The sequence below is a fragment of the Myxine glutinosa genome, chromosome 2 (genome assembly GCF_964187855.1).
Source record: "Myxine glutinosa chromosome 2, kmMyxGlut1.1, whole genome shotgun sequence".
Classification (NCBI taxonomy): domain Eukaryota; kingdom Metazoa; phylum Chordata; class Myxini; order Myxiniformes; family Myxinidae; genus Myxine; species Myxine glutinosa.
Window position 1 is genome coordinate 184,377,256 of NC_136262.1, and position 16,145 is coordinate 184,393,400.

The window sequence follows — 16,145 nt, forward strand, 5'->3', positions numbered from 1 at the left end:
AAACCATTGGGTGACCACGTGTGCTCTGTGGATGGGGGCATTGTCATCCGAGAAGACACCTCTACCAGCAGGAAAGAAATGTTGCAACATGGAGTGAGGATGATCACTCAGTACCATCAAGTAGCGATTGGCATTGATTTTGCCATCGAAGGGAATAGATGCACCCAAACAATGCCAGAAAAAAGCACCCCACAACATTACAGTACCACCAGATCCCTTCACTGTTGGAACCAAGCAGTCAGGGTTGTAGAATTATTTAGGTTGGCACCACATGTGTACTCATCCATTTGGCAAGAACATGGTGAAGAAAGATTCATCTGACCATATCACATTTCTCCACTGCTCAGTTGTACATTGCCTGTGCTCTTTGCACTACTGGACTCGCAAATGTGCAATGCCAGGTGTGATTAGCGGTTTGTGCTAAACATATTAATGCTAAATTGCATCAATGAAGGTGAATTTGAAAAACATTTCAAACTATATTCCCCATGGCTAGTCGATAATATGTATGACATTCGCATTGATCGACTGAGCGGTTCTAGAGAAGATTTTTTACGATATTATTTTCAATCCAATATGGCCACCAGACCGCGTGGCCGATGATGTCATAAATGTAATTCTTCACTAACATCAGGGCATACATTAGATATATGAAGTTTTAGATTTTTTGGATATGGATTTTGATTCAACTAATTATTATGGTTGGAATACCACTTCATCAAATGATAGGTATCACCCTATATATACTCCAAGGAGAGTTCGTGACAAATGCAAAGTTTAATTTTTTTTTTGTTGAGCCGTTTCAGAGACGTCCAGATTTTTCCTTTAATCCAACATGACTGTCATACCATGTGAGCTATGATATCAGATCTATCAATAAAATATTATCCATGGGGAGTCCATCCTATGTTTAAAGCTTCCCATCAATCGGACATAGATGTGGACGCATACGTGCACATGGGTATTGCAATAGCCTCGCAACCCCTTCGGGCGAACCTATTTATGCCAAGCAAACATTGGTCTTGGTTTCACAGAATAGACGACACATTGAAATGCTAAATTTGTGAGAGAATTTTGGAGATTTTGGATAAACATCAATGCACACACTTAGAGTGAGATGTGCATGGAAGAAGTTTCGGGAACTGAGTGGTGTGCTGATGAGGAGGGGAGTGTCGTTGAAGCTGAAGGGAAAGGTGTATGCTGCATGTGTGAGAAGTGTTAAGATTTATGGGAGCGAGACATGGGTAATGAACGTAGAGCAGCAACGAAGGCTGGAAAGGGTGGAAATGCGAATGGTTCGGTGGATGTGTGGAGTATCATTGAGAGAGAGGAAGACAAATGAGAAATTGTGAAAGATGATGGGAATAGAGCCTGTGATTGATGCTGTGATGAGAAACAGGTTGAGATGGTTTGGTCATGTGTTGAGGAAGGATGAAAGTGACTGGTTGAGAAGAGTGATGGAAATGAATGTAGAAGGAGGTAGAGGACGGGGAAGACCAAGAAAGACTTGGCTAAAGATGGTGGAAGAAGAAATGCGGGCAAGGGGGTTAACAAGGGGAGATGCAGAAAATAGGGCAAAATGGAGAAGATTGTCTGGGCACCGCAAGGCTAACCCCTGCTCTTGCAGGGAAAATGGCCTTAAAATGCATGTTGTTGTTGTTGCACACACCGACCTAGCACAAGAATCAATTTTTCACTATATCAAAGCATAAATATCAATATGATGTGAGATGTTCTTATTCCTTACTGGAACTTCGTTGTGATCAACAGAGACATTACAAACAATCCAAATATCTGGATAATTTTCTTTGGCAGCAGATATTTTCTTCATGGAAGAAAGGTAGAGCGCATCGCGTTGAGTCGCTGGCCATATTCGCTGCAAGAAATAAGTAGATAGAAGAAACAACTTTAGAGTTTACAAAATAACGTATGGTAGCTTTTTCTATTGGGCTGTGTAAAGTTACTCCAACAGGTATGAATTTTTGTAATCATCAAATTGTTATCGCCTGAATCTCGAGCTCACCTTGTGTGTTTGGTAAATAATCATCGCATTCTCTGCCAGGGTTTCCACTACCCTGTACGAATCTATTGTTGCTGCAACACAAAAGTGGGATAAAATATCACATCACTATTTAGTACTGATGAATACAACAAAAACAAATGACGTTTCGGCCATGGAGGGCAACCGCATAGGTTGAAATATCAATGGTTGCTTTAATCCATTGAGTTGCCAGCACCAAACACTTTGATAACGTTTCACAAGACTGTAGCACAGCTGCACCATCATGAGACCTTCTCTGCCCAACAGTTGGTCAACGATGAAGCATCCATGTTTTTGCGCATTAAACTAACCATTTGCATGCCCCATACATGGCTGCAACACTGCCAGTGATTGGTCCTGAGGACAGCTTACATTTACTCTACCATTGATAAGCCAGAAACAATATGAGCTGAATGGGTTAAGAAAGCCACAACAAAAAAGTTATAATAAACCAAATTAAACACAATTAATCCATTTTATTACTTTTGAATGTGTTTTGTGCACAATCACAAAGACTTGACGGAAGAAAAAACACACCAGCAATTTTGATCATTTAACGGAGAAACTTTAGACATTAATAAAATAAAACCTTGTGCATTAAAAATTACTTTTACTTGTGGTGAATTTTCTTTTTAGTCATTTAGCATTTTTCTTGCGTCTTTTTTTGTACAATGTATTGTGTGCCAATATCTGTCTGTAGGGATGCTAATTAGATCTGGGGCAAATGATAAGTTAGTAACTCTACATTTTGTTGCATTGATTCAACTTAGATTAGTAATGATTGTGTAATGACAACTTAGATTAGTAATGACAGGCTGCGAGAGATATTGTGATTTCTATGTCTGGCCTGTATTAAAATACTGATCCGACGATAAACAGTACAGTATACTATGTGCTGCTTCCTGGTTTCAAGCTCAACATTTAAAAAAGGATAGAGCAAAGGCAAATCAATGCTGGGATGGCAATGGTAAACCACCTCATGTAACCCTAGACATCAAATGGTTTCAGCAGCACCATCACTCTGTAAAGAGTACAATATATCAAAGAAAATATCATATAGAATATATCAAAGAAATTACGGTCCACCCCTGACGGCGTGTATATTTTGTTTGCCTTTGGTTATTGAAATATATTGTCGTGTTCAGGGAGATTAACACTGCCTCTGAATGGATGGACCAAACAGGCTTTAACTCCCTAAAACTGTGTCAATTATTGTGTTATTGTGCTCATGCGGAGCTGAGGAGAAACATGAGGCTCCTCATCTCTTTTATAAAACCAAACGAGCAGGCAATGAGGGATGAGGAGGTGATGAGCAGGATGATGAGGAGACAGCAGGATTATGAACAGGCAGACGAGAACAGCAGGCACAGGGTGAAGGCAAGCAGGCAGGACAGCCTCCTTGAAGCTCTCCAAATCCCCTCAAAACTCTGTCCTTGTCACAACACTCCCTTGTTCTCCTCTCACATCACGATCCTTAAACACTATCTGGAGCTCTGCAAATCTTCTCAGAATGCTCTTCAGTCTCTCCTCAGAACTCTATGAATCCCTTCCAGTTCTCCAAAGTTCTCCTCAGAAACCCACGATACCCTCAGAACTGTTCCCGCTCATCTGAGCAGACAGAACTGAGAGCTACTGGCTCCTCCCTCTTCCCCCAGGGAAACGCTCCACCCCTTCCTCCTCAGAACTCCACTATCCCTCACACGTGACAAGCTCCTCCCCCTTGCTCTCTTGATAACTCTCCGCCCATCAAGGCGATGGGCTCCACCCCTGCCATGAGACGATCATAACTCCGCACGGACGTGCTAGCCCGCAGCCGCCCCACCTTTGTAGATAATCTCAAACACAAGCAATCTTGACATTAATAATCAAGTATTTTGATCAATAAATGAGTTTGAGTTATAGTATAATTAAAAAGTCTCCAAATGTTGAAATTGCATTTCTCAGCCATTTCAACAGACGTCGTTCTTTTTTACCATGCTCAATGAGAATGTACCATGGCACATTTTAAATGTTCATAAGTTGGTTAGTTAACACTTTTATGCTTGTTATTTATAGCTGGAGAAAATTTAAAATTGAAGGACAAGGAAAGTATTGGCTCGTAAATTAAGTGAGCCACAACTCAGCACTTACTCTCCCAATCATTCTTGGCACCAGCATCCCAGAAGTAATGGCAGAGCTCATGTCCAGTCACTCCCTTGACTGTATGTGTGGCCTTCAGCGGGTCAAGAACAACGCCATTTTCTTCAACTTCACGCCGGAACACCTAGAATCACATGAGCCACAAGCAGGAACACAAAGACCAAATGGTACAGATAATATTTGGGAATTTCTGGTATTAACTGTACAGTTGGGTCTTGTTATAACAGACAGATAATTCCATGGAAGAATTGGTGCATCATATATGTTATACTGCGACTCCACCCAATCCCTCCCTCCCCACTCCTCTACATGGACCCACAGCATTGAGGGCACATGAGCAAGATGTGCTTAAAGGAATATATTTTTTATAACTATATAAGAATATTATAACTAAAAGGAATATATTTTTCCCTGCATTCCAAAACCCTCAACGTAAGACCAATAGGCTGTAGCTCCGAGATAAGATAATATTGCAATATCCACAAAAACATTATAACTGGTAGTTTCCTGATCCAAAAAATTACAAAAGCATAAATGCAATTGTGTAATTACTTTGCCTTTTTAAAGACATCAAAACTTTAAAATACCATTTTATGAAAAACAATGTGGTAAGGTGCCCTCCCCTTCCTTCCAGCTAGATATTACATTCGCATGCATCACTTGCCTTCCCTTCCTCCTGCTTTCCGCCCTCCTCATTCTCTTCCTTTTATCAATGCCATCTTGATTATTTAAACCATACCCATAACCTCATCACCCCGTGTAACCTGGTGTTGGCTTAGTGGTTAGGGCGCAGGCTTGGCATCCTCGGATCCTGAGTTTGAATCCCGGTTGATCGCTCAATTAACGCCAGGGGGGTTGACTCAGCTTGCCATCCTTCCAAGGTCAGCAAATTGAGTACCAGCTTGCCGGGATGAATGACATGGTGTGTACCCCGATTTAGAATAGGTACACTGTATCCATGCGCATCGTCAGAGGCGACTAAGGGTTGGCGTCAGGAAGGCCATCCGACCACAAAAACATTGCCTCAAACAGGGAACCATGATTGTCATGGGGCCCACAAGGCTAACCATCACTCTAATGGGGGAAAATGGCCTTAAAACGTTCATTCATTCATACCCATAACCTCACCTATCATGGCATATGTAATTGGCAGAATAAAACGAACAACAAATAAACAAGACATCATGCAGAGCACAATACTTGCAAAATCCACCACCCACCACCCCCCCCCCCCCCCCCCCAAAAAAAATCTTGCAATTGATCCATCAAGTTGTCCATTTCATCAAGATTAAAATTGACGACCTTGATCAAAGCTCGGGTTAATAGGATGAAAAGTGACGATTTTTTCAGATGAAAATTGATGATCTTTAGAAGTTTGCTTGTTAAAGTGGACATCTCACTGGCCATTCTCAGAGAGCCTCCTCAGCGCCGACGAGTCTGGTATTTCACTCAGGCCGACTGGCACGGTCTGCAAGCAGCCATCAATCAACTGGACTTGTCTCCCATCTCTAATGCCTCTGACATCAATTCTTCCTGGGAATTCTTCCAAAGCAAACTGATCTCTCATGCACAGATTTATCCCATCTCGTCTTCAGTTGTCTTACCCTTCCATGGTACATGAAAAAGGTCCATGGTACACTGAATCTTGTGGTGAGGCAGTTGCCCTGAAACAACTTGCCTTTGCGTCTTGGAAGGCAAATCCAACTGAAGGCAATCTCAGTTCCTTCCACCAAGCTCGAAACAAGTGTGTTTCTACCCTCAGGAGTGCCAGGAAGCACTATCTCTCCACACTCAAGATTGAACTCTCAAACCTGTCTCCTTCCTCCAAATCCTGGTGGCGTCTGGTCAAATCCGTTTCTGGTGTTTGTTCCCCCTCCATCCCCTCCCTTACCTCAAATGGTTACACAGTTGACACCGCACGTGACAAAGCCGAATGCCTCAACTCTGTGTTTGCCTCAAAATCTTGTGTCCCAAACCCATCTCTCTCTGTTCCCACCTTTCCCAGTCGAACCCATCTGCTCCTGGACTGTGTGTCCTTCTCTCCTGACAAGGTGGAGAAGTTTTTACCAAACCTCGACTCTGATTCTGCAACTGGACCAGATGGCATCAGCCCTCGGGTCCTAAAACCCTGCTCTGCCGCTCTATCTCACCCTCTCTCTGTTCTTTTCACCCTCTCTTTTGCTCAAGGTCATCTGCCAGCATCTTGGAAATCAGCAAACATTACCGCTTTACACAAAAAAGGTGCAAAAACAGATCCTTGCAACTACAGACCAATCAGCCTGCTCCCAATTATCAGCAAAGTCATGGAATCCATCATTGCTTCAGATATCAAATCCTTCCTCTTCTCCAATGGCTTGATCTCTGATCATCAATTTGGATTCAGACCAGATCATTCTACTCTGGACATGTTGCTTCTGCTGTCTCAACAATGGATGGAGGTCCTCAATGCCAAACAGGAAATCAGAGCTGTCTCACTTGACATATCACGTGCCTTCGATACGGTCTGGCACCCAGCTCTACTCACCAAACTCACCTCCTATGGTATTCAGGGAAATCTCCACTCATGGCTTGCGGATTTCCTCTCTGGTCATAATCAACGTGTGGCCCTGAATGGATTTCTCGCATCTTCCCTTCCTGTTCTGGCTGGAGTTCCCCAAGGCAGTGTTCTGGGCCCTGTGCTATTTCTGGTCTTCATCAATGACCTCTCCGACTCTCTGGAAAATCCTCTCTATCTCTTTGCTGATGACTCTACTATCTGCCGCTCCATTCCTCATCCCTCAGATCGGCAGTCTGCAGCCTCCTCACTCTCTGCAGACCTGGACAAAATCACAGACTGGTCAAACAAGTGGAACATGTCTTTCAATCCTGACAAATCTCACACTCTTACAATGTCTCTCCGAAAGGACCGACTGGACAACCCTCCCATCTACTTTCTCAACAATCCTCTCCAAGAAGTTCTGTCGCTCAAGCTTTTGGGTCTCACTATCTGCCATGATCTTTCTTGGGAAAACCACATTTCCAAGCTGGCCTCCAAAGCCAGTCGCCGACTGGGCATCCTCCGTCGTGTGAAGTCCTTCCTTGGCACACCTGAGCTCCTCACCACATACAAGGCTTTCATCCGCAGCTCAATGGAATACTGTTCCCCCCTCTGGGCTGGTGCTCCTGCCTCACACCTTGCTTGGCTTCACGCTGTTGAGGCCAAAGCTTTCAGAATCATTGGAATCTCCTGCGATGTAGTCAACTCCGAGGGCCTTTCACTCACTCACCACAGGCAGGTTGGTGGTCTTTCTGTCTTCTACCGACTCCTCTCCGGCCTTGCTCCCCCAGCTCCCTCTGTGCTCTGTCCCCCCAATATTCCTTCAGGTCGCACAAGATCTGCCTGCAACCCTCTTATGGTTAAACTGCCAAAGTCTAGGCTCTCTGCTCACCTTCACTCTTTCATTCCCCTTTTCTCCCGCCTCTGGAACGGGTCCCCCACTCCCTTCAATCCCACTCCTCCCTCCAGGTCTTTAAAACAGCTGTTCACCACCATCTCTTATCTTCCCCCATCGAAAACCTTGATCTTTTCTACCCCCGGTAATTCACCCCAGTCCTTGCAGTGTTCATATGTTTTATTCCTCTCCCACCTCCCCCCCAAGTCCTCCCGATGTCCCTGCTCTCAAATGTTGTGTTTGTGTCCTTCCCCCTCTCTCCCCATCTTGTCTGCCGCTCCCCTTGTTTTTTGTGTTGTGTGTCGGTTTGTCTTTTTGTGTGATTAATGTTAGCTCTTTCACGAGCCTCGATCTTGTATACAAAAAAAAAAATACAAAAAAAAAAAGTTTCACCTTTGAGCTTTTTACCTCAAAAATAGTTGGTTTCCCCATTTAGTGACTCAATGTGCAAATGCTGTTCAATTTTCAAGTCAATCGGATGAAAAATGGTGATTTTAGAAATATGACTTCCAGATGACCTTTGACCTTTGACCTCAAAATCATTAGGCTTCTCAATTGTGAGGACCTCTACAACTTGGTGAAGTTTCATGACGATCGGTTTAGAATTGTGACCTGTAGGCAAATCACAAACAGACAAACAAAGAATAATAAACGCAAGCGTTTCCAAAATTTGAACTTCCGCTTCCGGTTTTGCCGGCAAGGTTGTGTTTTCCAAGATCTATACACTATCAAAGTTAAGTAATTGTTCCCGTTTGTATTTTTGTCAAAACTGCATTTTTATTTTACAGTGTGTGTACCTACTGTGTGTCTCCAGGAAGATCTCGGTGTAAATCGTGCATACCTGTATAAAATCGTTGGTTATTCCCTGCCGCGTTTTTCAGGCCTGGTCTTTTCAGTTTCCTGCCTCAAGGCCTTGTTGTCTTCTCTCAGCGGTCGTTTGTGGTCCATTTACTTTCATTCTCTCACCGTTTTTCCCAGTCTTATTTTCAACCCCATACTTCCCCAAACATATTACCCTTTGTTTAAAACCTTAATTTAAAAAAACATTTTTTTTTTTCCCCTTCTTTGTTCGTTCGTTCGTTCTTCAACCACGTGTTTCAACCCCATTTCCCCAGATAGTTTTCACGGTTTCGTTTATAAATGTTTTAACTTTCCCCTGAAGTGTTGTATTCTGTCGTATATTATAACACATTTTTCTTCTTCTTCTTTAAAAGGTTGCTTTCGACATGCTCACCACATCTCTTCATTTCAAATAAAAAATTCCATCTCTGACAATTCCACCTTCCTACATTCCCTAAACTCACCTGCATTCCATTCCATACCTCCTCCAACCTTTTCAAACGGATCTCTGACTCAAAAATCACAAGAAACTCATTTTGCAATAAATGTTCATAATCCATGAATCGTCCAACACTTTCTAAAATCCAAACTCACCCCTCCTAATCTCCCCCCTACCCCCTCTCCTCCTAATCTCCCCCCTATCCACTCTCCTCCTAAACTCCCCCCTCACCACTCCCCTCCTAAACTCCCCCTCACCACTCCACCCTCGCCACTCCCCTCCTAAACTCCCCCCTCACCACTCCCCTCCTAAACTCCTCCCTCGCCACTCCCCTCCTAAACTCCTGCCTCGCCACTCCCCTCCTAAACTCCCCCCTCGCCACTCCCCTCCTAAACTCCCCCCCGCACCACTCCCCTCCTAAACTCCCCCCTCGCCACTCCCCTCCTAAGCTTCCTCCTCACCACTCCCCCCCCCCCCTCCTAAACTCCCCCCTCACCACTCCCCTCCTAAACTCCCCCCTCACCACTCCCCTCCTAAACTCCCCCCTCACCACTCCCCTCCTAAACTCCTCCCTCGACACTCCCCTCCAAAACCCCCTCCTAAATTCCACCCACCCCTCCCCTTCCCTTCAAAACGCCCACTCTCCCGTCCCCCTTCAAATCTCCCCACCCTCCTTTTTTCTTTTCTCCCTCCCATCTCCTCAAAGCACCCTCTCTGCTTCCTCTCCCTTCCAACTCTCACCTCCATCTCCTCCAACCTTCTTCCTCACTCTGCCCCCCCTCCCCTCCCCCCCCCCCCCCCCCCCGCTCAAACAATACCTCACTGTGCCTCACCCAATCACCATCAAACCTTTTGTCTGCCTCATCCTTCCCTTTCTCCTAGCTATTCTGAAATATCTGACACACTATCAATAGCTCTCCCTACCTCCTCCTCCTCCACTACCCCTCCTCTCCCCTGTCCTGTATGCAATGCTCTCCCTTCCTCTTCATTAACGGTATGGACCTCAAACATCCGGGGCCTTCACTCAAACTTGACTGATCTCTCCATACAGGTTGCTTCTGACAAACCAGACTTGATCTGCTTAACAGAAACTTTCCTCCTTCATGATGTCTCTGATTCCTTAAAATCTCTCCCTGGTTACTCCCTCCTCTGGTATGATAGGCATGAGCCTCGTCCTGAAGGTGGGGTTGCTATTTTTATCAAAAATTCTCTTCCTCACTCTCCCTGCACTGCCCTCTCTCCACCTCACCCCAAGGAGTACCTCTGGCTACGGCTTCCCCTTCACTCCCACCTTTTGGTCATATGTGTGTTGTACTGTCCACCAAACAGTAATGACTCCATCTACATCTTGCTGTCTGATAACATGGACCAACCTCTATCTACTCAACCCAACTCTCTCTTCCTCATATGTGGTGATTTCAATTGTCATCATGCCAGCTAGCTGGGTGTGGGTACCTCTCTCACCAGCCATGGCATCTCAGCAAAGAACTTCTGCGACTGACACAATCTGTCAATTTCCTGACCCGGATCTCAGTCAACGCAACGTCTTCTCTCCGAGACTTGGTTATGACAACTTCCCTGCAAATGTCTGCTGCTCTTCTTCTGCTCCAATCGGTTCATCTGACCATATGCTTGTTAAAGTGGACATCTCGCTGGCCATTCTCAGAGAGCCTCCTCAGCGTCAACGAGTCTGGCATTTCACTCAGGCTAACTGGCACGGTCTTCAAGCAGCCATCAATCATCTGGACTGGTCTCCCATCTCAACTGCCTCTGACATCAACTCATCCTGGGAATTCTTCCAAAGTAAATTGCTCTCTCTCATGCACAGATTTATCCAATCTCGTCTTCAGTTGTCATACCCTTCCTCCCGCCCATGGTACACGGAATTCCTGTGGTGAGGCAGTTGCCCTGGAACAACTTGCTTTCGTCTCGTGGAAAGCAAATCCAACGGAAGGAAATCTCATTTCCTTTTACAAAGCCTGGAACAAGTGTGTGTCCACCCTCAGGAGAGCCAGGAAACAATATAGCTCCACTCTCAAGACTGAACTCTCAAACCTGTCTCCCTCTTCCAAATCCTGGTGGCATCTGGTCAAATCTGTTTCTGGTGTTTGTTCCCCTTCCATCCCCTCCCTTACCTCAAATGGCTACACAGCCGACTCCACAAGTAAAAAAGCTGAATGCCTCAACTCTGTGTATGCCTCAAAATATTGTGTCCCAAACCCGTCCCTCTCTGTACCCACCGTACCCAGCTGCTCCTGGACTCTGTGTCCATCTCTCCTGACAAGGTGGAGAGGTTTCTTTTAATCCTCGACTCTGATTCTGCAACTGGACCAGACGGCATCAGCCCACGGGTCCCAAAATCCTGATCTGCTGCTCTTTCACACGCTCTCTCAGTTCTCTTCACCCTCTCTTTTGCTCAAGGTCATCTGCCATCAGCTTGGAAATCAGCCAACATTACCGCTTTACACAAAAAAGGTGCAAAAACAGGTCCTTGCAACGACAGACCAATCAGCCTTCTCCCTCAGATGGGCAGTCTGCAGCCTCCTCACTCTCTGCAGACCTGGACAAAATCACAGACTGGTCAAACAAGAGGAACATGTCTTTCAATCCTGACAAATTTCACACTCTCCCTATGTCTCTCAGAAAAGACCGACTGGACAACCCTCCAATCTACTTTCTGAACAATTCTCTCCAAGAAGTTCTGTCACTCAAGCTTTTAGGTCTCACTATCTGCCATGATCTTTCCTGGGAAAATCACATTTCCAAGCTGGCCTCCAAAGCCAGTCGCTGACTGGGCATCCTCCATCGTGTGAAGTCCTTCCTTGGCACACCTGAGCTCCTCACCACATACAAGGCTTTCATCCGCAGCTCAATGTAATACTGTTCTCCCCTCTGGGCTAGTGCTCCTGCCTCACACCTAGCTCATCTTCACGCTGTTGAAACCAAAGCTTTCAGTATCATTGGAATCTCCCGCGATGAAGCTAACTCCAAGGGCCTTTCACTCACTCATCGCAGGCAGGTAGGTAGGTGGTCTTTCTGTCTTCTACCGACTCCTATCTGGCCTTGCTCCCCCAGCTCTATCTGTGCTTTGTCCCCCAAATATTCCTACAGGTCTCACAAGATCTGCCAGCAACCATCTTCTGGTTAAATTGCCAAAATCAAGACTCTGCTCACCTTCACTCCTTCATTCCTCTTTACTCACACCTCTGGAACAAATTCCCTCACTCTGTTCAATCCCACTCCTCCCCCCAGGTCTTTAAAGCAGCTGTTCACCACCATCTCTTATCTTCCCCAATCCAAAACCTTGATCTCTTCTACCCCCGTTAATTCACCCCAGATCCACTTTTGTGAAATACCGACTTCTTTCCTGGAAGTTCTAGCAGTGTCCATGTGTTTTATATACCTCTCCCATCCCCCCTCTCCCATCCCCCCCCCTCATCCCCCGCCCCCCCCCCCCCCCCCCCACCTTCCCATGCCTCCTCCCCCCCAAGCCCTCTCCCTCCCACAGATCTTCCAATGTCCTTGTTCTCTGCTGTTGTACTTGTGTGCTTCCCTCTCTACCCATCTTTCTCCCGCTCCCTTTATTGTATGTTTTGTGTCCGTTTTTTTTTTTGTGAATGATGTTAGCTCTTACATGAGCCTCGAACTTGTATACCAAAAAAAAAGGAAAAAAAAGAAGAAGAAAAAAAAATATATATATATATATATATACTTGAAATATCTTCCATTTTGCAAGCAACAAGCAGGATTATTATTTTATTTTTTTTGTATACAAAATCGAGGCTCGTGAAAGAGCTAACATTTATCACAAAAAGAAATCAGAGACAAACAAACAAAGTATATAAAAAGGGGAGCGGTACACAAGATGGGGAGAGAAGGGGAAGCTCATAAACACAACATTTGAGAGCAGGGACATCGGGAATGTGTGGGAGGGAGAGTGATTGGGGGAAGGCGGCGTGGGGGGGTGGGGGGGGGGTGGGAGAAGTATCAACACAGTACACCAAGGACTTCCAGGAAAGAGGTTGGTATTTCAAAAAAAGGATTTTGGGTGAAATTAGCGGGGGTAGAAAAGATCAAGGTTTTGGATGGGGGAAGATAAGAGATGGTGGTGAACAGCTGTTTTAAAGACCTGGAGGGGGGAGTGGGATTGAAGAGAGTGAGGGAGTTTGTTCCAGAGGCAGGAGAAAAGAGGAATGAAGGAGTGAAGGTGAGCAGAGAGTCTTGATTTTGGCAGTTTAACCATAAGAGGGTTGCAGGCAGATCTTGTGCGACCTGTAGGAAATTTGGGGGACAGAGCCCAGAGAGAGCTGGAGGAGCAAGGCCGGAGAGGAGTCGGTAGAAGACAGAAAGACCACCAACCTGCCTGCGGTGAGTAAGTGAAAGGCCCTCGGAGGTAGCTTCATCGCGGGAGATTCCAATGATTCTGAACGCTTTGGGTTCAACAGCGTGAAGACGAGGTAGGTGTGAGGCAGGAGCACCAGCCCAGAGGGGGGAACAGTATTCCATCGAGCTGCGGATGAAAGCCTTATATGTGGTGAGGAGCTCAGGTGTGCCAAGGAAGGACTTCGCACGACAGAGGATGCCCAGTCGGCGACTGGCTTTGGAGGCCAGATTTGAAATGTGGTTTTCCCAGGAAAGATCATGGCAGATAGTGAGACCCAAAAGCTTGAGTGACAGAACTTCTTGGAGAGGATTATTCAGAAAGTGGATGGGAGGGTTGTCCCGTCGGTCTTTTCGGAGAGACATCGTAAGAGTGTGAGATTTGTCAGGATTGAAAGACATGTTCCACTTGTTTGCCCAGTCTGTGATTTTGTCCAGGTCTGCAGAGAGTGAGGAGGCTGCAGACTGCCGATCTGAGGGATGAGGAATGGAGCGGCAGAGAGTGGAGTCATCAGCAAAGAGATAGAGAGGATTTTCAAGAGAGTCGGAGAGATCATGGATGAAGACCAGAAAAAGCACAGGGCCCAGAACACTGCCTTGGGGAACTCCAGCCTGAATAGGAAGAGGAGATGAGAGAAACCCATTCAGGGCCACACGTTGACTACGACGAGAGAGGGAGTCCGCCAGCCATGCGTGGAGATTTCCATGGATACCAAAGGAGGAGAGTTTGGTGAGCAGAGTGGGGTGCCAGACCGTATCGAAGGCACGTGATATGTCGAGGGAGACAGCTCTAATTTCCTGTTTGGCATTGAGGACCTCCATCCATTGTTGAGACAGCAGAAGCAGCATGTCCAGAGCAGAGTGACCAGGTCTGAACTTCAGTTATGAGGAGAGACGCGCTGTGACAAGTATTGAGAAGGGAGAGGTCTGAAGGACTGACGCAACTGCAATCATTGCGCAAGGTCGATTGGGAAAGGCGTCTTGGTGACATCATTGTGAAAGCATTGCTGGAGCGGCGCATTGCAGAGGACTTGTGGAAGTGGCGCATTGTATCGAACTATACCGGGAGCGCGTATAAGGCGCCGGTACAACTATTACGTACGCCAGTGTAATCGCCCAGCTTGCCGATCCCCGCCACGTAATTGTCCGATCCGCACCACCGACATGCGGAGATCTTGCCTGCCGTCTGCCATCTTCATCGTCTTCACGGTACGAGTTGGGGACCGGAGCAAGCTGTGAACGAGATCCTTGGGACCATCGCCTGACCATCTACAAACCCCGTGTGAGTGAGTCTGAGAGTGTGACTGAGTGTGAACGGGCCCGTGTCCAGGGATAAGTTAAGACTGTTATAAGGCTGCCCTGTGTATCTGCTTCTTCTTCTTCACTGTACATTGCTTCTTCTCCTACTTCTGCATTGTACAAAGTGCATAATAAATAACTTGTTCTTCCTTTTTTCCTCTTAATTCGACCGTCTTAGTGATTTCTCCATTGGGTAAGCGTGGCACGATCACAACCGCTCCAATTGAGTTAGTTCCTGCTAACGGCCCGAATCGTGGCTCGCTATCGCTCGGTGTGTCCACTGAAACCGTGGTTCGGGTGGGGTTATTTCCTTGCTTCACGGCCGGTGTTAGTACTTCGGTAATAAGAATTCGGCTTACAACCCTATTTAACGCCGACCGGAAGGAACGTGATAGTCCCGGATCGCGTCGGCTAGATAACAGACAAGGGGATTAATCCCCCCTTGGTAAGGGGAAGGCCGACGTTGGAGTGCATAGCACGATTATTTTGTCCATACTTGCAAAATTCGAATAAAAAATAGTTGCCATGGAAAAAGCCATTTGGAAAATTTGACCTATGAAGTGTTTTACCTGATGAAATGTTGTGCATAACAAATTTGGTTGATACATTTTCTAATGGCAACCAAAGAGGTGTTTTACATATTTTGGATGGCATTGACTGTAACCTTTGTAACATGGAATGTAGGGACAATGACAGGGAGATCAGGAGAAGTGGTGGAAGTATTGGTCAGAAGAAGAGTGGACATATGTTGTGTGCAAGAGGCGAGATGGAAGGGAAGTGGTGTGAGAATGGTGAAGGGTAGGCAGGGACAGAAATACAAGTTTGTGTGGCAAGGGTGCCTGGAGGGCGTGAATGGTGTTGGTGTCCTGTTTTCTGAGGAGTTTGTAGACAGTGTGGTGAGTGTGCCTAGAGTGAGTGATAGGTTGATGATGGTGAAAATGATGATTGGAAAGCTCTTGGTGAACGTCATCTCGGGATATGCTCCGCAGGTTGGTCGGAGCGATGAAGAGAAGGACAAGTTCTGGTGTGCGATAGAGCAGCTGATGGAAAACGTGAAAGATGAGGAAGTTGTTGTGGTAGGAGGAGACCTAAATGGACATGTGGGAAGGAGTATGGATGGTTTTGACGGAGTTCATGGGGGTTACGGATATGGTGTGAGAAATGGAGAAGGTGAAAGGATTTTGGAGTTTGCTGATGGAGCTGATTTGTTGATTTGTAATACTCAGTTCCAGAAAGAGGATAATAAGCTTGTTACATACACGCCAGGTGGGTCGACGACAACCGTTGACTACCTGATGGTGCGTAGGCGAGATAGGGGGCACCTCCGGGACACAAAGGTAATCCCGGGGGAGGAGGCTGTTTCACAGCACCACTTGGTTGTCTGCGACGTAAGGGTGAAAGGTGCGAGGAGAGCTCGGCGGGTGAAGTACCAACCGAGAATGAAGGTGTGGAGGTTGAAAGAGGTGACAGTAAGGGAGGCATTAAAAGAGAGGCTGAGTAGGGTCGAGGATGATGTGGTTGAGCTTGAAAGTGGTTGGATGTCAATGAAAGCTAGTCTGTTGGGAGCCGTTGGTGA

The 16,145-nt window shown here is 46.1% G+C and overlaps 2 protein-coding genes across 4 annotated transcripts in view; both read right to left on the reverse strand.

Annotated features, from left to right (window-relative positions):
* The window catches only part of LOC144890985 (uncharacterized), a 532,245-nt gene that overhangs the window by 311,668 nt on the left and 204,432 nt on the right, over positions 1-16,145 (reverse strand). The gene's annotated exons all lie outside the window — the stretch shown is intronic.
* LOC137421006 (ceramide transfer protein) overlaps positions 1-16,145 on the reverse strand; it is a 140,820-nt gene that overhangs the window by 10,013 nt on the left and 114,662 nt on the right. For 2 of the 3 annotated variants that reach the window (XM_068106627.2, XM_068106628.2), the window contains 3 exons: positions 4,172-4,304; positions 2,024-2,094; positions 1,748-1,876 (listed from right to left, as the gene is read on the reverse strand). In XM_068106627.2, the coding sequence (XP_067962728.1) occupies positions 1,748-1,876; positions 2,024-2,094; positions 4,172-4,304 (333 nt within the window). The remainder of the gene's footprint in view (positions 1-1,747; positions 1,877-2,023; positions 2,095-4,171; positions 4,305-16,145) is intronic. The other variant, XM_068106629.2, reaches the window with a different exon arrangement.